Genomic DNA, 26,432 nt, shown 5'->3' with positions numbered 1-26,432 from the left:
CGCTTCATTTGTTTTCCTTTAAGTTTAGTACAGTATTCATTGCAATATGTCATTCGAAGTCACTCGTCCTGCACAGCAATGCACTCCGATGGGACCCTCTCATTTCTCATCTTTCCGCTTCTTTTCAGGTGTGGCCGGAATATGGGCTGGGTTTTATCTGCTCCCGAGACAGCAAACTGATCGACAAACTGAAGTGCAAGGACATGGATATGCGAGAGGGGGCGGGGGGGATAGATTTTGATGGCACTTACGCTGCGGCTCAGTGTCTCACCTTACTGTCTTGCTCTGGGCAGCAAAATCAATGGGATTATCCTGCACATCCATCTGGCAGGAGGAAGTTGACAGTGTTTAATCTGTCGAGTGTAGTTGAACCTTGACACACCATTGATGCTGATAATACAAGTACAGAATCATAGCATTGACTTAACATGGCATCCCTTTCATTTCTTTGGAAGTTTACATCCCCTGTATTTATGAATAATAAATCAAATCCTGTGCTCAATTGCAGGTTGTCCTTACGGCCAGCAGAGGTCAGCATCGTACTAACGGTACCTTGGTATGTTCCAGATTCCCAGCCCACTCACGGCTTTGAATCTGATTGGCCGATTGAACCAGAAAGTGCCACGATGGAGTGTTCCAAATCAGAGAAAAGACTGCAGTTAAGTAAAACTTTTGAAATAAAACAAATACAAGAGCATTATTTTAAAAGACACTAATTAAAATGTGATATATGTTAATCTTCCTTAAAAATACTCGTCACATCTATTGGGCATGTTTTGCTTTATATCGGGAACAAATTGTATGTGTAATAGACCCAAAGAATAAGTAGTCCATTAAAAGAGAAAAGCCACTAGTGCATTTATGAAGGGTCAGCACAGAGATGTTCTTCTGCCCTTAAGAGGCCACATATTGCAGGTTCCACGTTCTCACAAGTGTACTTTGGGGCCAGTTAATGTATTTTCTGCAGCTTCCCCTTCCCGCTTTGGCTGTCCATCTACCGTTGAGAAGCTCTAAAAGCCGGCGTTAAGTAATCATAAGGGTGGCTTTCATCCGGCTTCTTAAAAATACGCCTGGCTGATAATGCCCTTGAAATAAAATCACACGCGGAGGATGATTTGAACCTGTTCTTCCACTTTACTTGAAAAAAAAGCAAATTATAACATTATTCAAAACTGGTTTGCTCCTTTCGTCCCTTGAAAATTTGCTAACTTCATGGTAAACATTGTCAAAGGGCTCGCCAAAGGAATCCGTAATTAGAACAAACCATTGATTAAAGAAAAAAAACCAAAACCTTGAGTTGATGGGGAAAACACAGCCGGAGAAATGATCAGACTGAAAACACACCAAATGCTTGTGTTTGATTGATCCAGTGATGTGTAATAAATAATGAGTATGATGGTGGGGCATCAGTACAGAGAGGAGAGAAAGAGAGCGCCAGCCAGCACTATACTGGGCCAATGAAGAGGTGAAAGTGTGTGCGTGCGTGTGAATCTGAGTGTGTGTGAGGGAGAGTGAAAAAGAGACAGACTGCACAATCTAGTAGCTCAGGCTGCTTGCTTCACGCCGATGCACATTTACTCACCGAAGGCTTGAAATAAGGAATAAGTGAAATAAGTGCTCTCAAAAATGTTCATGTTGTCCCTCAACTAATCAAGTGGATATATATTTCTTAATTTCTTTTTTTTTTTTTTTGTCTTTGCTGTCAAGGCGATCTTTGTGGATACGACCTGAACTACGGCACAAGCAAAGTGAAAGGTATTTCTTTACGTCTCATTTATGTTTTGAAGTGATGTCAAATGTGATCAAGTGTGACTTGTGTTTTCATGTTCTATGTATTTTTCTTTTTTTGCTGAGAGTAAGTCGCTAGAACATGTGACCGAGCGGGAGGGAGAACGAGTCCTCTAGGGGCCAATTCACATTTTTTATGTAGGTGGGCACCGCAAGTAAATTGGGACAGAGACTTTAAAGAAAAGTCTTTGGTAATTGCGCGTCGTACGCAGCAAGACTGATGAATGGTCTTTCTTGCTGGCTTGAAAAACGACACATTTTTGTGGTTGACTACAATGTGATGATCATCGATGACATCATTGACATTTTGCCAACATTTTTGGCTCCACCAACCGGTTTTCACCAATTCAAAAATAAAATAAACATAGATGATTCAGAATTCAGCTGCTGTGTAAACTAGCTAAAAGTTCTGCTTTTTGCCTAGTGACCTTATAAATTCCAGCTTTATCGTTGTATTATTTCAAACTTCCAATGACCCTTGTACGACTTTATACTTTGTTTTTGCCCACTGCGGCCTCATAACAAATAAACATACATGCATGCATAGGCAGAAAAGTGTAACATGAGTGCTGCGTTTCTGTACTGTACAATCTAATTGACTTTGCAAAGCCTCCTAAGACCACACGCTGGAATGCACAACAAGCAAAATTGGCTTCAAAAAGCATTTTTTTTTCCCTCACAGAAACGCTTCTCTGGGGATTTAGTCGGAAAGAAAAGAAGAAAAAAATCCAAACAAATGGGGCAATTTAGAGTGCAGCCTGCCCACTGAGATTAATAGCCTCCTCAAACACAAGCAGCAATTGATCAAAATAGAAGGAAGGGGACGGCCGAGAATGCGAGCTGAGTGATTATATGCAACGTTTGTGCCTAATGCCAAAAGACAATGAGATTGTCACACAATTGTGCAGAAGATTAAAAAGCTTGGGGGGTAGACGCAGAAGAGAGCAATAGGTTGAAAAAGTAAAAACTCTTAGTAACATCTTAGTACCGTCTTTCCGTAAGAAAAACATCTCGACAGCGCCACCTATGTGGTATAGCAATGCTGCGGGCAAGCGAATATTTCCAGTGACAGCTAACTGCTGTGGAACAGTCTGGTCTTATTAGTGGCAACCTGCAGCCCCGTCGAGAAGAAATGCAAATTAAAAAATATATATAAAAGAAAAATCACACCGCGATGCTCCCACACTGGCTCTCACTGAGGGATTAAAGTGGGCTACAGCTGGGTGGAACGACAAAGAAGCACTATCAGAGGAAAACACCCATTCACACAGAAAGGGTTGGCGCTTTAAACATAAGAATTATCCTCCAGTATCATTTTTAATGAACTATTAAGCGCCTCCTTGTTGCGCGCATTAAGAGCAAAGGAGGCGCTTGCTGTTTCTGCCTCGTCCATCGTGTATGGCTCCACTTCCCAGGGGTGTGGGGGGGGGACGCGCCGTCAGCCATAAAAACGGCAAACTGCACATCCACTGTTAAATTGAGGCAGACAGGTTTTACTTTTTACTGACTGGGGGGGGGGGTTTGAAAGGGCTTCTTATTTCAGGCTGGAACACCAGAAAAGAAAAAGCAAATTGAATTAAAAGAAAGAATAAGGTTAGCCTGCGCGTGAGCATTTCTACTCGAGCTGTGGCTCGCAGCAGCTCCTTGGTGTCATTTTCTTTTAACCACATTGGTAAAAACAGTTATGAAAAAAAAAACCATACAAATATTTCTTCATTTTATAAATTCACTATCTTATCTGCTCAAAATTTTTTTTAAATTTCAATTGAAGCTTTACAAGTAATCCAGGGTTGCCATGGCAATAGCAGAGACACTATACGCTTCATGTGTACCGTATGTGGCTTTAAAGATTTTCTACCAGAGTCGTACAAATATTGAAAGAAATGATAATACTGTGTTAGCACAGTTGTGATAAGTGTTAGTGGCCGCATCCAGTCCAGTGCCTCACTTTCATGTGAGTTTCAGCCTGTGTTACCATGGCAACCTGCTTCCTCAACATGTGAGGAGCCGTATGTAGAAGCAGAGCGACCGCATTGTTTATTCACACTTCTCTTGATTCGCTTTAACGGCAACTTTTAGGCGTGGAAAATTCAAAGTATTTAGTTTGCCAAACGCTGCTACCAATATAAAATGACGCTGATAAACGTTTCCTTGCATTTCATGACGTGACATGACACGCTAGGTGTGCGGACCGTAATGGAGCCTGACAGTCACTGTGGCGCAGTCCTCGGTCTGGAGGCCGTGTCTAACAGCTCGTATTAGCATCTTGCTGATTGTTGTCACTCAGGCTTACGTTTTTGTGAGTTGGCAGGCCAGGTAAGTGAATCTGTCACTGCGACGTTTGATTTGTGGCTGTTTAAATTGACTGCTTTTTAGTCGATTCAGGGGGGGAAAAAAAAAAGAGATTTTCACTAAAGCCAAAACTCTGTCAATTATAAAAACACTTTTGCGGCGCCATCTTGTGGCAGCTTGATATGGCGGAGACTCATTTGACCCATTCATCATTCCAATTTGGATCACACAAATGTAACCAAAATGTTGAGACAAATAGTAAACAGGATCTCAACCCTCAATTTTGATCCACATCGAGGTCTCCCCAGCAGATTCAGCCAAGTTTAGCCCAAACGAGGCCCTCGGCGCCCCATCCTGCTGACCCAATTATATCCGGTCTGAAGGGAAAGACAGCCCATTTTTATCAACACGAGACGGCCAGCCAAGCTTGCACTTACTGGCCTGCCATACACGTCCTTTTTTTTTTTTTTTTTTTAAGACAAGACAGATGCATATGAGCCTCTGTCTCTCATATGCGTGTGGCTACTAGCTGAGTATCACTTGGCAGGTGAGCCTTTTGCCTAAAAATAACTCTCCTTGCCAAGGTGAGGATGTGGAAGACTGAGCTGGAGGGCAACGCATGTTTATTTCCATCAGTACATCCGGGGCTAACAAATGCAATCATCCGTGTAATTACCACGAAGCAAGATTAGCTTTGTTTTGTTAGATATGACATAGATTATTCCATCTTTGGGTGGAGACAATTAAAAAATGTCTTTTGGGATCCTGGTCATAGGCAAAGCTTGTGTAGTGACAATAAGAAATGTTATATCAACAATACAAACAGGCATATATTCTTTATCCACTGCTACTGCATCTTTGTAAGCATTACACTGCCCTCTGGTGGCCGAGGTATAAATAACACGTGATCACGCGCTTTTATCCCCTTAATTGTTACATAAGTAGAACTCCCTTTTCTCATTTGCTCAACATGAAGGATGGACACGCTTCCGTTTCCTAGTGGCGTCACTGGCTCAAGCGCTTATGACGTCATCGTCGATAAAACAAAAACAGCGGACCTCACTCCAGGCACTCGAGTGACTCATCGTGTCCGAGCGGTGATTGATCGGGGCTGGAGTGCTCTTGATTGCTCCCCATCACTGGCGGCGTGAGGGGAAGCCGAAGGGCAAGAAGCCAGAGAAGGAGAGCAATATAGAGGACACAACTTGGCCGCTCTACTTTAGAGAGACGTAAAAAAAAAAAAAAGTGGGACAATCTGTTCCTTGGATGATCTCCAATTCTACTTTCCGGGGACTGACACACTGAAAATATATCTATACACTCGTGCTGTCCTACATAACCGATAGAGAAATTGAAAAAATGAGGAAATATGTCGACAGATCCTTTTCCGGTGTATCGCATCAAACCGAATATTACCTTCGGAGGAGCGGAAAAATCCGCTCACGTTCGTCATTCTTGTCACAAATCTCTCACTGTTCCGAACAAGCGCATCCATCTCTGTCATCGTGATGAATCACTTCCAAGTTGGCATTTTCAATTAACGTCCATCTCCTGATGGCGTGATGCACTTTAGAAGCCATTTTATATATTTTTTGGTCCAACAAAGAAGCCAAACAAATGTAGTGAGGCGTCGGAATTATTTTAATTTGGCTTCTGATTCATCCCGCAACTCTGTTGTCCTCTCCCTCGCCTTTCCGCACCCAAATCGGATTAGTCAGCTTTATGCAAACCGCAGCTCTCCTGTTCACTTTGGCATGCCAATTAGCTCTCCTGCCGAATCTCTCGGCTCTTTTTTTTAAGTCTCTTATCTCGCTGAGTGAACGTCTCCATCCAATATTAGATGAGATTTTGTTCATAAATCAACCCCCCCTCCAAACCCTGACGGTGCTAACAAGCATCTTAATGGTACCTTGTGATTAAAGAATCATTCATCTTGAAATGAAATACAGATTGAAAAACGAGCCTCTACTTGAGCTTTGATTTATCTTCCCCAGATCCTTGTTTGCTGATTTCTTATCATCATTCATTTCATTTTATCTTAGATCATCTGCAAGACCTCAAAAAGAATTCAGCCATACATTAAGCCTCACTTATTTGAAAGCAATTTAAAGAAGTGATGAATTTCCTGCGTCATCACCAAAGCCATCATTTTTCAATCAGGTTGACCTGCCATGACTGTAAACTGACTCATGCCTCTGTTTGTCCTCCACAGCATGTTTCATAAGAATGATGCCAGCCGTGTTTTATCGTCACGACAGCTATGTCACTCGGCCTTCTCCGCAGTGACCCCTGCGCCGCCGACCATGCTGGGAAATAACCAGCGCTTTTATCCCGCTCAGGATGACAGCGACCCGGAGGATGAGGAGGAGGAGGACGAGGAGCAGGGCAGAGAAACCCGGCAACGGGAAAGTGGACCTGACAACGGAGGGTTAGGCGACCCGGTGGAGGAGGCGATGACGGGAGGACGACAATCCCGGGAAGGCAAACTCGGCGACGCGGTCGGAAAGCAGAAGGCGGAGCGGCCCGCCAGGTCGGGGAACCGAGTGGTCGCTTACGCGGCCAATCAAGCCACCCTTCGTCATCAAACAGCCAATAAGACGCAGCACCAAGGCGCGGCGGCCAATCAGCATCACGCAGGCTCCAACGCAACTCACAAGAGAAGAGCCCTGATGGAGCGCAGTATGACCACCATGGCGCCCATGGAGGAAACCTTCTTGACCATGATGCTGCTCCGCATCGGCATTCCTGACATCAAGCAAACAGTAGGTCAATCATTGCAACGACTCTGATGGAGCCAAAGCAATAACCAACTCTTATGAATCTTTTTATTGCGTAATCATTTGCACTGTTAAAAAGAAACTCACAACAATGGCTTGACAGAACGGCAATCCGAAATAAGAAACGTCAAATCCAATCCGACCGACTCAAAGCAGACATTTCGAGTCGGTCGAGCTATTTGCACACTTTGTTGAAACCACAACTGGTTTGACAGTGTTGCCGTTCTGGCAAGTGATGATTCCCAGAAGGGAAGGAGAGAAAATAATGAGCTTGACTTCATCCGCCTGTGACGGCAGGCAGACATGTAAACATCTGCCCAAGGGTCAGGTATGAATGTTGTTGTTGTTTTTTTTCCCCCCCTCAACCTGTCTCCAATTCACACTCAGCATTTCTCGCTTGTGCCAAAGTGTCAGGTGAGAATTGACAAGCACGACTCGCCCCCTCCTCCACCCGCTATCTCCCTTACACGCTGGCTGTTCTACATGTCAGCTAATCTGCCCTCAATGTGGCCGTAATTGCTAATCATCTAATTGGATTTTAATGAGTTTGGGGAGAGATGGGACCCATATGGAATGCACTGTACAGAACCCACCTAAACCTCCGGAACATGACGAGAGAGAGAGACATCAAGCACAAACGTATAATATATCCTACAATATAATCATATGCGTCCTGTGTCCGAGCCCCTTGTGGTGGTGAAGATATCGCTACGGCAACGGGGGCCTGCCTGCTCTAATGAAGCGGTTGCCATGCCAATCGAGATGCTTGGGATGATCATGTTCGCGGCTGAGGGTGGCAGAGGTCAGTTGGCAGTATGAGCGTGAATTGCGCTGAGCTGTGCAATTTGTACTCACCGTTCCCGCAAATACAACGATACAAGCGCTTTGAGCTGGTTTACACCTCCACACGTTTGTCGTTATAACCTTTTTTTTTTTTTCTTTTTGAGGCCAGTGAGTCTCAGGTGGATGTCATTTGCTCTTTTTCCACTCGATTGCTGCACAAATTCACCGTGAGGGAGACTTTTGACCTCGATTCTTATTTGTCTTAGTTTACTGTAGCAGAGAATGAATTATTGAACGTTAAGCAATTCCTATTCCACGTAGACCTCATTTGGCTCGGCAGTATAATGTTGCTTTCTTCTAATTCACTGCCGTTTGCCCTAGATGGATCTTAACAACATAAATGAGTATTTTAATCATTTTATTTATTGTTGCGGCATAAGAGAGACCTTTGACGTGTCTTGCAGAGGTGTGTCCAGTTTGACCAGGACTGCACGGTGTGGAACGCCAAGCAGCAGATCATCGGTTCCCTCTCCGAGAACTTGTGGGACGTCTACAACTATGGCCTCTTCCAGCCGGCCGGGGAAGGCCGCGACGCCAAATTCTTGGAGGAAGAGAGGACCTTGCGGGAATACTCGCAGTCCTTTGAGAAAGGCGTGCCTTACCTGGAGGTAGTAAACAAGTCTACATTGTTAAGCCAGTTCCAGTTGGATGATTTGGCAATTTAGACTTGATTCCCAAGGTGGATTTTACTTTTGATTAAAACAAAAAGTAGCTGCCAAAAAACTATCAAAATATTAAATGTGAAAATAATAAGAAGCTAATACTGTGACGTGTATACACAATGATCTCACACTGCCCTCTGCTGGTGAAACTGATAATGCCAACAACCTTTTTTTCGCTTCTCAGTTTAGATACAAAACTAGAGTCTACAAGCAGACAAATTTGGATGAAAAAGCTATTTCCAAGCTTTGCTCAAAGGTTAGTAAATTAGTCAGTGACTTGTGGAAAAAAGATTATTTCTACTCACGTTCCTTGCCATCTTCTCAGGCCAGTCTGAAAAAGTTCATGGATTACGTTCAGACCGGAGCACTGGACAAAATGCTCAAGGTCCTCGATAGAGGCCTTGATCCCAATTTTCACGACCCGGAGAGCGGAGGTGAGGTTATCAATCATTGGCCACTCATTGTTAAGATGACCCTTACATCTTTATTTTCTGTGAGCTAGAGACCCCCCTGACTGTGGCCGCGCAGTCGGGCCTGCCGGTGGAGGGCATCAGGGCTCTGGTTCAGGGCGGAGCTCATTTGGACTTCCGAAGCAAGGATGGCACGACTGCCATGCACAAAGCTGTCAGGGTTCACAATCATACCGGGCTTCTGGTAAGAACTCCGAGGTGACGTCAAAAAAGTGTCTGCCTGCCGGTTCATTTGCGGTTTTCCTCGCTTGGCAGGCTCTCCTCTCACTGGGAAGCTCACCAGACTGCAAAGACCGCTATGGCCTGACCCCGCTGTACCACACCGTCCTGACAGGGGGCGACACCTCCTGCTGCGAGACTTTGCTTTATTACCGGGCCAAGTTGGGGACCAGAGATGAGAACGGTTGGGATGAGTCCCATCAGGTATCCGTCAGGGGGGAACTTGTCTCTTGATATTCACCCTGTGTGTCCATTTTCATGTGGAATCTTGCCTTATATATTTGTTTACATACTCTGTACTTAAGTACTTAAGTAAATCTTGTAAAAGCAGAGGTACAGACGTCAACATTCTACTCTGCTGTCCTTCACGCACTCATCTTTCCGCAATCTCTTCTTCCTCCCAATAGCACAGGGATGAAGAAGAGTTTGGAATGGAAGAAATCCATAAGGTACCTTTCATAGCATCAGCTCACCACTGAGCGGAGCCAATCAAGGCTCACCCTGGACATAATACAGGGACGTTTTAAGACCTGTTTGCTGTTGGAAACGTGACTCATCTCGTGCTAATTCCAGCTAATGTGTAGCAGCCATCTGTGTGTGCGTGTGCGCTTAGATGCAGCCCCATCGCTTGCTTCCATTATGTCTGCGCGCCACTCTGATGAATGTGTGCTGCGAGCTCGTTGTCATGGTATTTTATTTTGGTTTGCTCCGCTTCGTACTCCACCCCTCCCCATCTCTTTACTTTGCACATGTCGCGCGATTATTTTAGTCTTTGCGGGGAAAATAGGAGGAAACCTCTCAGTGTGCTGGAAGCTCATTTCTCTCTAATTAATGTTTTGTCTGTGTCACTTTAATTAATCTGACCCTGCTGTAAAAACACATTTTGGAGATTCTAGCCTGGTGTTTTTCTAAATGTTATTTCTTTCCTCTCACATACGGCGTTTGTCGAATTTAACACCGTGTGTGTGTGTGTGTATGTGTGTATCTATATGCCACTTTTTTTGACTTGGAAAGGCTTGCCAGAACGGCTTTGCCCAACATTTGGAGCATCTTCTGTTTTACGGGGCAGACACCTCCTCTCAGAATGCCTCAGGGAATACTGCACTTCACATTTCTGCCCTGTACAACAAAGTAAGTAGAACAAATCCCTTGATTTAATTAAAAAGAAAAAAAAGTGCTAATGCTGAGGTTGTCCCTCCACCAGGAAAGCTGTGTCCGGGTTCTTCTGTACAGGGGAGCAAATCGGGAGGCCAAGAACAAACATGGTCAAACCCCTTTTCAGGTAAGCTGCCAATCACCGATTGCCCTCACTTGGATCGGTTCTTTATTTTTACATTTCTTTCCGTTTGCAGCTGGCTGTAATGTCCGGTAACTTTGAACTCGGGGAAATCATCAAAAACCACAAAGACTCCGACATAGGTGAGTTTTTTCTTCTCGGTTTCAATCCATCACAGTCATCTTCTTCTTTTTCTTTTTAGTTCCCTTTTTGGAGTCGCCCAAATATGTCCCCAAGAGAAAAGGAAGCGCCCTTACACTGCCGCTTCCCTCGCTCCAGTGCCACCCGTTACTGCGAGCTAACAGCGACAGCACCATGACACACTCCGACCCCGTGGTCGTTCCCAACAAGGCCGCAACCACTCCCAACCCAGCTCAGGTATCGAAAGTTCCTCTTAACGACTCAAAAACGCTCGAGTCTACCGTCGTCTTTGTCGACGTGCTTCCGCAGGGCCAGCGCAGGGCCTCGGTCGGCTTACGAAGCACGAGCAGCCCCAGAAACCGAACGCGCTCGCCTTCACGAGGGAGAGGAGGCCAGAGTGACACCGAGGAGAGGCATCGGCAGCCACGAGGCAGGCAGGGGTAAGGAGCCCGCCGAGACCCACGGCTTTCTCCATCTAATCAGGTCCTTTTGCTTCCGTTTATAAACTGCGCTGAGCTTTAGTTGTCCCACTTATATTTTCCAACTAATTATAACCATGAGAATGTCACATGGAGCAGCTCGTGAACGTTCTAGCAAGTAGTAGAAATAAATCCACTAGTTCTGGCCTCGATATATTGTAGTAGTGTCAGAAATAGTCACACATCTCAGAGATTGTCGTTTTGTCCGCAGAGCGACCCCTGCAGGCGGCGGGAGTGGCCAAATGAAGCGAATGTACAGCGCCGTGCCAGGGCGGGTTTACGTAGCCACGCGGGCGCACGCCGCCAGCGGGGAAAGACTCCTGCCGCTCAACAAAGGCGACAAAATCAAAGGTGAGAATCGAGATTAAAGAAGCTGTCGTGATGTGCCCGACGTACGTGTTCCTCGGCAGTGTTAAGCGTCGGAGAGGGAGGATATTGGGAAGGAACGGTTAAGGGTCGCACCGGGTGGTTCCCCTCGGACTGCGTGGAGGAAGTGGCACCTGCCAACAAGGACAATCGACCAGGTAAGATGTCGGATTGGATAGCGCGCCAACAAATATGATTGCCATTCCAAGTAATTGATTCGTCCAGCCGTGAAAAAAAAACGTTATAATTGTTAAGCTTCTAACCCCTAAAGTGTGAAGGCAAGCGGATGGACATATTTTGCCAGTTCACATTGCTTATATGAAAAATAATTGGATAGCTCTCGGATGCTACGGGTTGCTTGCTAATATAGGTTATATGCTCCCTCTGGGTCGCATTATCATTTCGGTGGCCAAAGTGATGAAATGTAAATGTAGCTTCCGCGCTGGTCGCACGTGTGCCTTGCAGAGACGCAGAGCGGGAAAGCCAAGAGGAAGCTTTTCCGTAACGTGACAGTCGGCGCCTACGATGGCAATGATGGCCCCAGGTAAGATTTCCTTTGCATCTGGTCCTGCTTTTTCCCCCAATTAAACCCCCCAAAAAAAGTAATAGTTACTTTTTGAGCAAATGTTTAAAAAAATAGGAACTTGTGAGGACTTGGAAACGATTCTGTGGAACATGGCGTCTGTCCGTGGATGTGATAAGCAAGCCATCTATCGGTTATTAGCGGCGAGGAAGGAAACGCGGCGTGTTTGAGCAAGCCCACTTGTTTCACCCGCTGTGCTGTTATGTCGGTGCGACATCCCCAATCGGCGCCTTCTCTCTATTGTTTTTCTTTTTTCAAGTGTACGCAGCCATGTTGTTTTCGGCTTTATTTTCATTTTAGTGACATCAGGCCGCACATGGGAGTCGTCGTGCGTCTGAATATGTCTTTGTGAGTAAATATGTACATCATGGTGATGAGTCATGTGCAGGCTGAGAATCCCCGGCCGGGCCAGTGCGGGGAGCTTACCTCTTGCACACCGTTAGGGCTGAACGATTAAATTGAACTCAAATTGGGATTTTTTTTCTCTGTGGCTTTTTATTGTACTTGTGTTAGTGCAGAGCGGCGGTAGAGTGGTGCTTCATCGGGAACGAGGTGATCCGGTACATGTTTTGTCTCTCTGGGAGAATGTCAAATATGATTCCACATAGCAACGACAAGTGTTTGTGAGCGATGCGAAGGTTGGCAGGTGCGTTTGCGCCCGTGTCTACGTCTCGGCTGGGAATCAGATCTTCGCCAATCTGTGACTCAGCCGTGACAGCGAGCGTACATTTGCGCATCCTGTCTCGTTATCGTCACCCATCCCGCACACAGACGAATCGAAATCCCAGATTGTCAAACTCCTTCATTGTCTCGTGCTGTTACAAAACTCAGCACATTAGACTGCTAGCAAAGTGCTACTAGTCGTTTGAATCTTTTTTCCCCATGAACTCTCACGAGACATCATCCTCATCAATATCTCAGAGTGTGAAACTTGTAGAGGCAAAGAGTAGACAGTTGTGGACCCTCGTAAGATATTTATTAAAAGCTCAAACGGCTTCTCGTGCGGACCTGCGCACTCCTCTTCTTCCGCTTTCTCTCCCCCCACTCTGGTTGCCTGAGCTCCCGTTGGTTGGATGCAAGGATGGAGGAGGAGGAGAGAGTGCAACGAGCAAGGGAGGGGGGGGACGTGGCAATGGGGGGATGCAGTGAGAGAGAGCGCTCTCTCGCTCTCTCTCCTCCGTGGCCGTCAGTGGGCCTCGGAAACAGGAGCTTGCGGTTCATTTACAGGTAGCGGCTGTTTCCTCCTTCCTTGGCTGGCTATGGATGTGAGGCGAGGACAATGGAGAGAGGGGAGAGGTAGAGCACGCTACCGACAGGCCGTGTCGTTTTTTTTTTTTTCCCAACACCGAAATTGATGTGCCCGCGCGCTTGTCATCTTTGCCGTTTGCGCGTGGCTCTGACATTTTCCGTGTCATGTAAAGTGGCTATAGATACTAGACGCTGCCGCATGCCAATTTGCCTTGTCTTGGAACTCTGTGATTGTGTGTGTGTGTGTGTGTGCGTGCGAAGAGAGCACACGTTAATGCGTTTCAGTCAGACAATGTGGGTGTATCGCATTCTCTTTGACTGGTTATTACCTTGAAGCCGATTCTCATTCATAGGGAGCTGGCTATTTAAAGAGCCGTTGTATAATTGATGAGGTGTGTTACTCGGCGAAAGGATGACATTCAATTTTATATGTGTATTTAATGCGCCTTTGCATTCAAGGTGCTTCTGATGCTATGCCAATAACACCTATGTGCGTTGGCTGAATATTTGATACATCTCCATCCGCTGTATGTGTGTGTCACTTGTGACATCACACTGTCCCCACACTTGTACGTCGTGCTCAGCAGATGAACAGTTAAAATTTTCAAATTTTTTTTTTTTTCTGTGGTCCAAATTAGCCAGTGGTGAAAGTACACACGAGTGAGCAAACGTCTCCGTCGGAAACACCTGGAGGAACGGCGTCACCGGGCCGCGTCCCCCCCCCCCCTTCGTACAAGTGTATGCGCAAAGAGCCCAATGCATCGGTCCGCCCACTCCATGTTACTTTGATCTTCAGAGAGGGAACGCATGATGGAGGACAGGGTGAGAGAAAAAGGAATGAGGTGTGAGGAGCCAGATGGCTGGAAGGCGGCGAAGCGTTGGCGCGCGAGGGACGGACCTCAGTGAGGGAAAGTAGCGATCGTCTTTGGTTCCGTGCTCAAGTTGTGACTATTCTTCAGCAACCCTTGGAGCACAAAGAGTCCGAATCGAATGTATATATGAGCGGTCGCGGTGCTGTGCGGTCGCCGAGGCTGCATCCTTGCAAAAGCTGCGAAAGCTAATTAGGAAGTCGGCGCTCACACTCGTATTTTGTGTTTAACTCCGAGACGGGATTAGTACGGAATGGCATCCCGTGTCACTCACGCTCTCATTGTGCACGGCCGCTGTTTATTTTGCCACCGACCTTTCTTTTGCTGCACTCCGCTTTCATAATGTGATGCAGTTCAACTATCCCCCCCCCCTCTTTCTCTCTCCCTCAAATTGACAAAATTACTTTCCTCCCGCAGCAGAAGTCAAATGACTCCTCTGTGTCCCTCGCAGTGACTACATCATTAAGGAGAAGACAGCACTCCTGCAGAAGAAAGACAATGAGGGATTCGGTTTCGTTCTTAGGGGAGCCAAAGGTGCGCAAAAAAATAAAAATCACTCAATCGTTTCGCGTCTACTCACACTTATCTTTTCTGCCTAATTCTCGACAGCTCAAACTCCCATAGAGGAATTCACTCCGACGCCAGCGTTCCCCGCGCTGCAGTACCTGGAATCGGTCGATGAGGGGGGCGTGGCGTGGAGGGCCGGCCTGAGGATGGGGGATTTCCTCATCGAGGTGTGCACAACTTGAAATTGGGCAATATTTTCATTTATTTATTTCAATGTTGATGATTTCAGGTGAATGGCCAGAATGTGGTGAAGGTGGGACACCGGCAGGTTGTCAACACCATCCGGCAGGGCGGCAACAGTCTGATGGTGAAGGTTGTCATGGTTGCCAGAAACCCCGAGCTGGAGGACACCGCTCGAAAGAAAGGTTAGCGCCATATTTCTGTTGCGTGTTCACGCGTCATCAAAGCGCTGGCGTATTTGGCCGGCTTCTTCTCCCTACGCAGCCCCGCAGCAGTCGAAAAGGCTGACCCCTCCCGCCATCGCCCTGCGCTCCAAGTCAATGACATCAGAGCTGGAGGACATGGGTAAGATCACGAGGAACGTCCGAGATTATAGTAATTGCGACATTATTTTCTTACATGTTCACAGCAATTTCCTTGTAAAGAAGAAAGGTGACAAGAAATCAAAGCACACTTACTTGTTTTTTTGATGCTTACTAATTCACTTTTCTCCTCCCCCTCGACCAAATGCGCTGCTCTAAAGTGGACAAAGGTGGGAGAATCACCAAAGCGTGCGCTCTCATTGTCATTCGCGTCCCCATCACCACCATCTTGTGTCTTCCTGCGTATGTATTCCATCCCTTCATCTGCCACACCAACCCAACGACACGCCGCTTGTATGTATTTGCACCTAATTTGTATTTTCCCCGATTATGAATGCTCCAGCTGCCTCTCCGTGGAAAAAGAAAGCAGGTGAACATCGGGCTTTATCGTTGACTCCATCAGCCCCTGGGCCTTAATTAAGAGCCGTTTGATGCTAGCTTCTCTTTTTTTTTTTTTTTTCTCGCAGATTACGATTCCTCGCAGGGTCCTGATAGGAAGAGGACAGTCTATCAGATGGCACTGAGTAAGAAACATTCTTTGGTCATGGAGTCTTTTGACATCAAGAAGTGCTTTTTGTTTTTCAAATAAGATAAACTGGATGAAATCTTGGCCGCTGCCCAACACACCATTACATCTGACAACCAAGGCCAGAGAGGTCACGGAGGCAAGAGGGACCGGAGCAAGAGTATCGCTCCCAATGTCGCCAATGAGGTATTTTCTGCCGCTTTTCCTCCAATTGGGCATCTGGCGCGTCTTCCTCTTCCTGCGGAGCGAGTTTCTGCTCTGCTCAGATTTAATCATGCGGCCTTTCTTTGTCTTTTAGTTGTGTGGGGATGCTCCGCTGCCCTCACGGCGCTTGAAAATGATTGACAATGAGCCACCCACACATTTGCTAAAGTCTGAGTCAGGCTCTGTCCATTCATCCATTCTGTTGCCTGGTGCAGCAGTAGACTGGCTGAATGTTTTTTAATGTCTTGAAATTGTTTGGCCTTCCACTATTCTATTTTCTTCTTATGTACCCGAAGGCAACGTATGAGCTGCAATCCGGAGTAAACGCCAGACCTGGTTTTACCTACAACCAAGCCCACTTTCAACCAGCCCAGCATGCAGTCATGATTCGGCAGAAATCCATCGGTAAGGCCAAATGTCAAGACAAAAATCTAAAATGGCAATAAATGAATTCCATTTTCTTTGTGACTGCCTGCGTTGTTGTACTCAGGTATAACTGAAGAGGAGCGGCAGTACCTTCATCCGCCGGCGATGAAGTTGGCTCGTAGCTTGTCGGTGCCAGGTCCGGAAGAAATCCCCCCACCCCCAAACACATCGGCACCGGAGCCGCCGTTATCCGCCGGCCCCCATCCCGGGAGGGGGCCCGCCATGCCCATCCCGCCCGTATCTCAAGCCCACTTCCAGCTCCAGTCCCAACCGGGCCATCCTAATCAATCAAGTTGGGAAAGAGGAGGCGGGATCAACCAGCAGGTGATGGTCTCCACTCTCCGCAGACAATCAGAAGTACTGTGCGCCAGGGAGCAGCAAGAGGCGCCCAGGCGAGGTGGTGGTGGTGGCGGCGGCGGCGGCAAGATGGGGGGCCTAAGAAGAGGCTACAGTAGCGCTACACCACCGACAAGCGCGAAACCTAAAACCCAACAAAACCTGCCCCCTTCACACGGAGCTGCGAGGGAGCAAGGCGGAGGAGGGCCCGGCAGAGGCGCGGGCCGGAGGGGAGGTCGCGGCGCTCTGACTAAACAGTCCAAAGTTGAGGAGGGGCTGCGGCAGCATCGTGGGAAAGGCGGCGCAGCCAAAGAGAAGACGTCCATCCCCATCCCCACCATCATCGTCAAAGCGCCTTCCACCAGCAGCAGCGGTCGAAGCAGCCAGGGTAGCAGCACGGAGGCTGAAGTCCCGCAGGATGCCGAGGACCACGCCTCTGCTCAAGCCTCCCCGGAAAGCCCCAACTCCACTCTTCCGTCACCTCTCGCCTCCACGTCCGCTCAGCCGCCTTCATCCACCTTGCCTCAGTCAACTGCCGCTCCTCCCCTTTCACTAAAGCAAAACGTGGAGTACGTAGACCACTCCTCAACATTCGCAACGACTTATGGAGGCGGAGGCGCACGTAGGGAGAGGGAACGTTTCCGTGACATGAGAAGAAAAAGCGCGTCTTTCTTTCTCTCGTCCGAGGAGGACATCCAGGGGGAGGCGGGAGGGGGCGAAGGCGGGGAAGCGCTCAACGCGAGATTTCAGCCATTGCAGAGCTCGCAGATAGAAGTACCGAGCCCTCGGCTGCGACCCTCCAAGTCCATCGATGAGGGCATGTTTTCCGGAGACAATTATGTCCACTATTCCAGCAGCATGCCTCCGGCCTTTGGCCTGCCCGAGTATTCTTCTCCCGTCCTCAGTCAGGACGGACAACCCAAATCGGCGCCGTCCATGTATGGCTCGCAGCCAGCCACGACTTTCATCCACCCGCTCACCGGGAAGGTTCTGGATCCCTCCTCTCCACTTGGACTGGCGCTGGCGGCGAGGGAAAGGGCCCTGAAGGATGACCGCAGGACTCGCCGAGAGGAGAGACATTTTGGTCGGCAGCTGTCCACAGTGGGAGCTTTCACCACCCCCACCCAGACCCCCACGCCTTCCATTTTCGCAACCCAGACACAATCCACTTACACGTCACCCGTTTCCCTTCACTTGACCTCCACCGTCACCTCTCCCGCATCTCAAAGCCGGCCTCAGTCGCCGAGAATCTTACGCGTGGGGGGAGGAGGGGAGAAGATGGAGCGAGACAAGGACGTAGGACATCGAGAAGGCCTGAGAGTTCGTTTCTCAGAGGAGAGAAACAGTCAGTATTCCCCTCCGAACTCCGGGGAAGGAGAGAGAGAGACCCACGGTAGCAGAGCTGTTCCACCCACACAGCCTCCACCACCCCCGTCTCAGCCCGCCCCCCGCAGGCCGTCCTTCCTGCAGATGGAAAGCACCAGCTACATCCCTCAGTACACCGTCCCCTCGGCGCCCGACGCCACGGCCGAGACAAAAGAGCAAAATCCGGGAATGATGGTTCTGCCCCCACCGGCGCCCTCGATAGATGTCGACGAGGAGTTTGTCTTTGCTGACCCTTTGCCGCCTCCGTTGCAGTTTGCCAACGGCAAGAATGAAAGAGTGAAGGATTACCAGCACTATCAAAACGCGAGTCAACGATGGGCCGCTCCGCCGCCGCCCCCTCTGCCGTCTCCAAAGAGCCCGAGCGTTCCGCAAACGTTTTCGCAGGGCGGCGACTCCGCCACCTCGAGCCTCACCTCCTACGACAGCGAGGTGGCCACCCTGACGCAGTCGGCTCTCTCGCCGTCTCTGCCGTCCCCTGCTCTGCCCTCCGCCGACCTGCACAGACCCCAACCCATGTCCCTCCCTCACTCCTATTACAGCGGCTCCAACGACGCCACCGCGCACGACAGAGGCACGGCCGCCCTCGCCACCACCGTGACCTACGCCACCACCACCGCGGCCAGCGCGGCCGCCACGACCTCCGCGGCCTCCGACTACAGCGTGAAGGCGGGAGGCACCAAGGTCGGTTTCAGCGCGGGGAGCCGACCGTATGCCGACCATATTCATCACCCTGCCAAGGGCGGAGAATGGCAGGACGGCGTGTTGGATTCCGGGATCGAAGAGCTGGACAGTCACAGCAGCAGCGACCACCATATCGACATGTTGGGATTGACGGCTCTCAAAGGAGTGGACAGGAGCGGCATCGGAGGATATGGCTCATTCTGCGAGGGAAGAAAAGATCCACCTTCAGCTTACTCCGGTGGACAAACGTTTGAGGTACAGAGCGCTAAATTGGCCAACCCCGCCTTTCCAAAGATGACTCACTATAAGGAGGCAGTGGGCAAGGTCCTGCCTGTTGCGCTACGAAGGCAAAACAGCACCAACCCTGCGCCTTTACAACTGCACAGGCAAAACATCCCAGACAATATCCGGATGGACGGAGGAGCCCTACCTGATGAAAGCAAACTTTTGCAAAATAGGCCCAAAGTGGAGCACGACTTTAGCGCTACCTTGGCAGCCTGCTTAGACAGGCCGATGGAGGCTCGCTCGGCGGGTTGGGGCGAGGTGGGCGAGCACGAGCAACTCCAAAGACCCGGCGTGCCATTGGACGCACGCAGGCTTCACTCGCCCCTCTCGGGTGTGAAGGCCAGCATCATCAATGAGCTGAGCTCCAAGCTTCATCAGATGAGTAGCATGAGGAGCATGGAGGACTGGAGCCAAGCCCCCAAATCACCCACCATGAACAGGTTAGAAGGAATTCCTAACCTTTTTTTTTTTTTTTTTTTGTATCTCTTGATATTATCACTCTGTTCGGAAATATTAGAAAGCTAAAAGTTTCCGGCTTATCCTGACGTGTGGCACTCAATCGCTGGTGTGACTCACTGATTTGAACTTTCAATCTTGTCCTTTAGGTACTCTGCAGATTTCAGCGACGTCTTTCACAGCCCCCCCACTGGCCGCTCCACCTCCCCCTTGCCGCCTCCCTCGCCTCAACACCATCAACCCAATTTGCCGCCCTCCCCCTCCGTATCCCCGTCCCCGCAGGTGGCAGGACAACGCAACTGGACCCGTTCACCCTCTCCGCAGATGCCCACCTCCCCGGTTCACTCGCACCCTCCCTACTCGCCAACCTACTGCCCGTACCCGACGTCGCCCAAGCACCGCTCCAAGATGCGGCGGCAGACTTTCGATTTCCAGTGCAGCCCGTCCAAGGAGATGCGATCTGCCGTTTGTCGACGCCGCGCCCCCAGTCCGCTCATCTACAACAACGAGCAGCCCAGCTCCACCCCTCCCCGACCGTCCTCCCTGCCCATCTTTCCCAGTACTCCGGTCTACAGCAACCCTTTTGAATTCCCAGGACCCCTCACCCCTCCCTCTCCCGGCCTCCCTCTCGGCGACCCCTACTCGACCCCGCCGCTTTTCTCCCCGTCGGGCGCGCCGAGTCCAAACCCGATGCTGGTCTCCCACTCCATCTCCCCCACGCATTACCTCTCCGGCGCCTCGTCGCCGTTGCGCCTGCCCCCGAGCCCGTCCTGCCTCAACTACCCCCATCTCACCCCGCCGACCAAACCCTTCGCCCTCAAGCCGCTGCCCTACTGGACCAAGTACGACGTGGCCGACTGGTTGGCTTACCTGAACCTGGGCGAACACATAGAGCGCTTTATCGATAATGAAATCGATGGATCTCATTTGCCTTCGCTTACCAAGGACGACTTCTTGGACCTCGGGGTGACGCGCGTGGGGCATCGAATGAACATCGAGAGGGCGCTGAAGAAACTCACTGACAGGTGAGGGAAGACCAAAACGTGGCAGGGTCGCAGGTCACAGAGGAAGGAAAAGCTGCGTCGCCACTTTTCTTCATCACATGTATACAATTTATAGTTATGGTTCATCAATCCCACGGCCGCTACACGTGACTTTTATCAGCCCACTTTTAATTTCCCTTCGCTGTTGATTTGCCCTCCTTCTCTCCCCAGGCATGTCACTCCTTCCCCCAGAGACACAGATTGAGAGTGACGGGGTGATTGAAAGATGACAAAAAAAAATGTGTGACTTGGCAAAGCAACATGAACAGAAGATTTGGAAGAGGACGACAGTGGACTTCAGCACACTTTGTCAGGCTGCTGGCGATGGTTGTGTCTGGTGAGCGTAATGAGTCCTGGTTCAAAACACGGTGCTGAAATGAAGTATACAGTGAACCCCCGCTTTATCGCACCAGGTACGTTCCACACACATACATGATCAATACTGAGAACATATAAAAAAGAACATTTCTGATTCTGATAAATGAATAGTTACATGGGGCTTTCTTTTGTACCAAAACAAAGCAAATGTATTATGTAAAAAAAAAAAGCGATATAGCTTGGGTTCACTGTATATCGCAATTATTAATAGGCAGCAAAACGCACACATGCAAGGACAGATGGATTCTCACACCATCTGCTGCAAACGCTGAGTAAATGCCAGTCTGACTTGAAAAAGATGCTTAAAGTGTAAACACAACTAAAATGTTGCCAGAAACACGAGGACCTCATCGTGACATTACTTTGTTGCGCTACAAGGCCAAAGTCTGAGCACAACAGAGGATTTATTATTTTTTTGTAGATGAAGAAAGTCGTTAGTATAATAGTAATTAGTTTTATCTATCTGTCATAAGCCCCCAAAATTCTCTCACTTTTAAAAGTGCTGGGTTAAAAATTGGACCGACCCAGGAAGTTTGACCTAACTTTGAGTTGTTTTGCAAAAAAAATAAATTGGGTGGTTTGTGCAAAACAATCAATTTTTGGGGTTGTTTTTAATCCACCATTTTTAAGGGTTTCCTAATAATAAGCTTTGTATGCGTGTTACTTGCGAGCACTAAATATAGATTTCATGTTTAATAGGATTCACTATTAGCCATGATAAGGTTTGTACTAGCCGCAAACTCAAATCGCTCACTTGGAGTCGCTTGTGGAAGACGCTTGCATTTATTTCGTAGCAAGGCGGAAAATTGTAAAGAAATTCAAGTTGCGAGGTGGCCAGGAAAATAAGTCGGAACGCCAACGAGAAAAAAGGCAAGACTTTTGACGGGTAGATGCCAAAATTCCCACACGAACGTAAACGCAACAGCTGTTGTCTGCCATATTTTTTAGCGGCTAATGTCATTTGTGTCTTGTAATATTTTGACTGCGTCACAGCAATATTATTTTTTTCCTCCTATTTTTTCATTTTTAATGAGTGCCATACAGAAGTCAATGATTCATGTGCCACATTGTGAAAATCTCCAGGTGCCGTGATCACAAAGGGCTTTTTAGGGCTTCACCTCTTGAACTTTCACCCCTTTTTCAATCTGCTCATTATCTGTTCAAAACGTTTTAGGGTTTGCCGTTGCTGCTACTTGCTGACAATCCTGTTTTGCGCAATCTGGCCCAACTGCAACAAACGATTTGTCGATGGTTCTCAAGGTGGCTATGACTTTTTTATCCTGACAAAATACAGCTTTGGTAAATTCTGGAATATCTCCGCATGTCATTCTTTATTCTTATGACATTTCACCCAAAATAGGAATTTATCATACATTTTTTTGCCTCAAAATTAGTCTTTTTTATAAATATTCTATGACATTTAAAAACTATATATATAGCACATGGTACTTTTTTTTTGCTTAGAATATGTGGGGTTCCTCAAAATGTCCCAAAAGTTTGAGAACCGCTGAATCATTCCAAAGCTCGTCCTGAAATTTTAAGTCAGCGTAACCATTCTGAAGAATCTTTGTCTTCCAAATAGTGTGGCCGCGTGTTATTTTGTTTGATTTGTGTTGACGCTATCGCTCCCCCCCCACACCCACCCAATGACGACCTTAGTGAAGCTGACACCTCTTATTGATGTTAGTAACAAAAACACGACTGGTGTATTCTTTGAAGCCGAGTAGTGTAGGACGCACTACGTACTACAACATGATTTATAAAATATTTTAGGTCTAGTGAAATGTATCATGAATATGACCACATACAGTATGAGTGTACGTATGCAGAGTTTAACAAAATATATAAAGTGACATTTTAAATGCCATAGAAGTCAAACTGTGTTGAAATAAATACGGAAATGATCATGTCTTTATTCTGCTCATTGTTCTTTGCAACAATTATGAAAATGTACAAAATGTGAATACTTTTGCCACCTCTGGATGCCACCCGCTGTCTAATAAGCTCACATGCCTCCGCAGCGCATCGACACAAGTCAAAATGACACTTGGGCATTCCATTAGCACCATATAGAGAGTGACAGGAGGAGGGGCAATGGGGGGGGGGGGGTCTGGAGTTTCAGGGGTTATTCCTCAAGGCTGGAGACATGATAGTCAAAGAGGAGTGAGGTGATGCCAGGGATGGACTTCAAGTGAGGGGGAACCAGAAGAAAGGACACATCAAGTTAAAGGTAAGACTTGTGTGACTCTTTAGTGTGTGTGTGACTTTAAGTGAGGGAAAATAGGGTAAGTGTAAAGCGGTCCGGGAGGGGGGGGGGTTAGGCCTGAGGGGCAGAGCCTCGGGTAACCAGTCTTGTGTAATCAGTGGTGATTCACAGATAACGTATAAGTGCCAACGGCCGTGACTGACTGCTCTGCCGCAAACTTGACTTTGTTTCTGGCTTTGATCGGATCAAGCGGCCTCTTCGTTCCCCCATCACTCTTTAGATGCGTGTGCACTTGTAGCCAACCACGAGGCGCTCTAAAGCACCTAAACTAATGGACTATCTGAAAAGCATTTTCAAGGTGTAGATACAGCCGGCTAGTAAGTCTCAGCGAGAAAAACACGACGTCTAGTACCAAGTGTGACGACTGACTGGCTGCATGACAAATAGGTGCAGTCATGGCTCGTGGTGCTGAGGCGTGGTTAGTCACTTTTTGCATGACTCACACATGAGACAATCTGTGTGCATGAAGACTGTTGCTTTTGCCACAATTTGCTTTCATTTACAGCCGTATTTGGTTAAAAAGAGCTCGGCTCGCTCTGGACGTGGGCTTTCGGTATTAATCAGAGCAAATGGAAAGATGACCTTTCACTGCTGTTTATTTTGGGGAAGAATGCAGGAGCAGCTGTTCTATTCCTACTGTGCCCCCCCCCCCTCCTCTCTTGAATTCCAGTCTGGCACTGGAACATGTATCCAAGCACAGGAAGTTCGAAGTAACTGGTTGTTTCAATAACATTTGTTTACCTTAATATATTTTCTAAATTTAAAATTGGGCTTGACCTTCTAGCATTTCCACAACTGAATATATAGCTTTGTATAGACAAAGCGAAACGCAGTTTTCAGATCAGCTGTGTTGATGACAGACTAATGACACAGTCGAGGCGTCCAACCAGTTGCATGATAATCACCAGCGTGCCTCAGCCGACAAAAAACAGCCTTGCAACTCTCGCACAACAGCGAAAGCGAGACAGCCACCATCATGGCGAGCCTCCCCCCAGAACCCACTCAAGACTTCACCAAACGCAGCTTCTGGATGGTAAGTTTTTGCATCCGCCATGAAAACTACACCCACAAAACTTCAAGCAATGTGTTGGCTAGCATACAACCCGTGCAAATCGCTGTGTTGTTCTTCCAGCCTGGGAATTATGTACCGACGGTGCACAGAACCCAGCAGTCCTACCGGGCCTGCAACGACCTGGTGGCCTGCTTTGCCGAGAGGGCCGCGGTGGAAAAGCAGTATGCCCAGCAGCTCAGGCAGTGGAGTGCCAAGTGGAAGGCCATCATGGATTCTCGTGAGTAAGACAGACGCACAGCTTTTTTTTCCCCATATATGTATTTTTTTATATATATATATATATATATATATACACATATAAAGCAGCTTCAGATCTTGCTTCAATTCGGTGGACATTGTGCCGCTCCTACTTGGTCACTGTCCCCGTTTTTTTCCCCTCAGGGCCGCTCTACGGTTCGCTGATGGCGGCCTGGCAGAGCTTCTTCACCTCTACCGAGCGCCTGTCCGCTCTCCATTTGACCATCTCGGAGTCCCTCGTGGCCGAGGAAGGCGTCCGGGTCAAGACCTGGCAGAGGGATACGTTCCCCAAGAAACTCTTTTGCGGCCTCCGGGAAAGCCACGACAACAACACTAGTTTTTCACGAGCGCAGAAACCGTGGAACAAGAGGCTGAGCAAGGTCCATGACATTTTTTTATTTTATTTTTTTTATTTTGCACAGAACGATGGATTATCATTTTTGACAGGTCCATTATTTTATTTGCAAATGTATGTTTGCGTTCAACAGCTGGAGAAGGCCCGGGCCACCTACCACAAGTGTTGTCAGAAGGAACAGAGTGCCATGGACAAAGAGAAACAAGTCAACGACGTTGAAAATATCAGTCCAGAGAAAAAGCAGAAGGTGGCGGAGGCCAGAGAGGTCGCCACCGACGCTAAGGAAAAGGTGATTGCTTAAAAAAGAAAAAAAAAAACTCAGACACACTGTACTTCACTGTGCTTCTTGTGGCCGATCCGCAGGCTCGGGAGCGCTACGAGAAAATCCTGGAGGACGTGACGAGCTACACGCCGCGTTACATGGAGGAGATGGAGGTGATTTTTGAGCAGTCGCAGGAGGAAGAGAGGAAACGCATCAGCTTCTTGAAGCAGGCCTTCCTGTCCATCCACAGACACCTCGACGTCACCAACAATGAGAAGTGAAGAGACGACCATCTTCCGGACGTTTTATTTATTGCCTTTGACAAACGTGTTTGTTTACATCAGCATAAAGGAAGTGTACAACGACCTCCACCAAACCTTGATGGCCATCAACGAGGAAGAGGATCTCAAATGGTGGAAGAACAATCACGGGCCTGGCATGCTCACCAACTGGCCGAAAATCCAGGTACAGAACCCAGACAGGTATTGAAGCCCTGCCCCGAATCACAAATAACAAAAGTCTTTCTGCAGGAGTGGGTCCCACCGGTGAAGAAGCTGAAAAGAAAGAAGAGAGAGCAGAAAAGCAAAGAAGGCCAGCCGTAAGTCGACGCCATCCCAAAAGTGGTTTCTCAATGCCTCCCCGTTTCTTATGACCCTTTATTATTAGAGTGATGATCGGAGGCGTGAAGGTTCGAGCTCTGTATGACTACACGGGGGAGGAGGGGGATGAGCTCTCCTTTAAAGCAGGTGACACACACGGATAAAGAAGATTTCCAGAAATCTGCAGAAAGTGTCGTTCTTTGCGGGGGATAAAGAATTCATGCCCGTGAGTGTTATTGATACAATGCCGCTTGTGATCCCAGGTGAGGAGTTCCTGAAGGTGGAGGAGGAGGACGACCAGGGCTGGTGCCGAGGGATCCTGAGCGGAGGGAAGGAAGGTTTCTACCCGTCCAATTACGCCGTACTCGTCGAGTGACGTCACTCTCCCTGGAACTATTATGTCCTGAAGCAATGTCGCGTGCACACACAAGAAATAGGTTTGCTTTTAAATTCTGCTTGTACGATCAAATGAAGAGAGAACTTGGAAGCCACTGCAGGTGAATAAATTCTTTGATTCAAAACAATACACGTGTGTGACAGTGGCACAACGTCGAGCAGGGTTTCCCAAATTGAGCCAATGAATGTGAAATTTTTTGCAATCATCAGCAGATGTACAGGTCATATTATTCTACTTTATGTATGTTGAGAAACCAAGTTTGGGTCTTGAAGTGTTTTAGGAACCCTGACATTTGTCAAATAAAAGCATCCTGTTTTCCATCCACTCCAGCTTCTTGATCTTGACTTTCCCCCCCTTTCTGCACTTGTGCTTCCTTCCATTCACATCACGTGATTGATCAA

The 26,432-nt window shown here is 48.0% G+C and overlaps 2 protein-coding genes across 7 annotated transcripts; both read left to right on the top strand.

The window, feature by feature from the left end:
- Window positions 1–61: 61 nt before the first annotated feature.
- On the top strand, window positions 62–20,705 carry LOC119137866 (SH3 and multiple ankyrin repeat domains protein 1-like). Of its 3 annotated transcripts, XM_037277417.1 has the most exons (26): window positions 62–1,755; window positions 6,293–6,842; window positions 8,105–8,308; window positions 8,547–8,618; window positions 8,688–8,796; window positions 8,865–9,016; window positions 9,088–9,255; window positions 9,459–9,500; window positions 10,066–10,182; window positions 10,256–10,333; window positions 10,404–10,470; window positions 10,530–10,705; window positions 10,778–10,908; window positions 11,159–11,298; window positions 11,358–11,471; window positions 11,779–11,857; window positions 14,465–14,547; window positions 14,623–14,747; window positions 14,810–14,945; window positions 15,025–15,105; window positions 15,466–15,492; window positions 15,590–15,646; window positions 15,713–15,834; window positions 16,149–16,257; window positions 16,343–19,406; window positions 19,572–20,705. In XM_037277417.1, exons 2-26 carry the CDS (start codon window positions 6,294–6,296, stop codon window positions 20,449–20,451), a joined length of 6,882 nt encoding a protein of 2,293 aa, XP_037133312.1. In that variant the 5' UTR covers window positions 62–1,755; window position 6,293; the 3' UTR covers window positions 20,452–20,705. The 3 variants fall into 3 exon arrangements, with proteins under 3 accessions (XP_037133312.1, XP_037133310.1, XP_037133311.1); XM_037277415.1 differs by lacking the exons at window positions 62–1,755; window positions 6,293–6,842 and adding an exon at window positions 15,284–15,292 and having other exon boundaries at window positions 8,266–8,308; XM_037277416.1 differs by lacking the exons at window positions 62–1,755; window positions 6,293–6,842; window positions 8,105–8,308; ... (2 more) ...; window positions 8,865–9,016; window positions 9,088–9,255 and adding an exon at window positions 15,284–15,292 and having other exon boundaries at window positions 9,443–9,500; window positions 19,572–20,447; window positions 20,637–20,705.
- Window positions 20,706–22,930: 2,225 nt separating this feature from the next.
- LOC119137877 (protein kinase C and casein kinase substrate in neurons protein 3-like) lies at window positions 22,931–26,353 on the top strand. Of its 4 annotated transcripts, none has more exons than XM_037277450.1 (10): window positions 22,931–23,073; window positions 24,064–24,142; window positions 24,242–24,398; window positions 24,563–24,798; window positions 24,907–25,062; window positions 25,137–25,312; window positions 25,380–25,500; window positions 25,566–25,633; window positions 25,702–25,781; window positions 25,898–26,353. In XM_037277450.1, exons 2-10 carry the CDS (start codon window positions 24,086–24,088, stop codon window positions 26,008–26,010), a joined length of 1,164 nt encoding a protein of 387 aa, XP_037133345.1. In that variant the 5' UTR covers window positions 22,931–23,073; window positions 24,064–24,085; the 3' UTR covers window positions 26,011–26,353. The 4 variants fall into 4 exon arrangements, with proteins under 4 accessions (XP_037133345.1, XP_037133347.1, XP_037133344.1 ...); XM_037277449.1 differs by lacking the exon at window positions 22,931–23,073 and adding an exon at window positions 23,203–23,527; XM_037277451.1 differs by lacking the exon at window positions 22,931–23,073 and adding an exon at window positions 23,204–23,426.
- The last annotated feature ends 79 nt before the right edge of the window (window positions 26,354–26,432 follow it).

Source organism: Syngnathus acus, chromosome 19 (assembly GCF_901709675.1).
Source record: "Syngnathus acus chromosome 19, fSynAcu1.2, whole genome shotgun sequence".
Taxonomy (NCBI): Eukaryota; Metazoa; Chordata; class Actinopteri; order Syngnathiformes; family Syngnathidae; genus Syngnathus; species Syngnathus acus.
Note: the sequence above shows the minus strand (reverse complement) of the source record. Positions and strands in the feature narration are given on the sequence as shown.

Coding starts and splice junctions, on each gene's coding strand:
- LOC119137866 (XM_037277417.1), top strand. CDS start 6,294: ATGTTTCATAAGAATGATGCCAGCCGTGTTTTATCGTCACGACAGCTA. Junction 10,334..10,403: donor ATGGTCAAACCCCTTTTCAG/GTAAGCTGCCAA, acceptor TTCCGTTTGCAG/CTGGCTGTAATGTCCGGTAA. Junction 19,407..19,571: donor AAATCACCCACCATGAACAG/GTTAGAAGGAAT, acceptor CTTGTCCTTTAG/GTACTCTGCAGATTTCAGCG.
- LOC119137877 (XM_037277449.1), top strand. CDS start 23,505: ATGGCTCGTGGTGCTGAGGCGTG. Junction 24,399..24,562: donor GAAGGCCATCATGGATTCTC/GTGAGTAAGACA, acceptor TTTTCCCCTCAG/GGCCGCTCTACGGTTCGCTG. Junction 25,634..25,701: donor AAAAGCAAAGAAGGCCAGCC/GTAAGTCGACGC, acceptor CTTTATTATTAG/AGTGATGATCGGAGGCGTGA.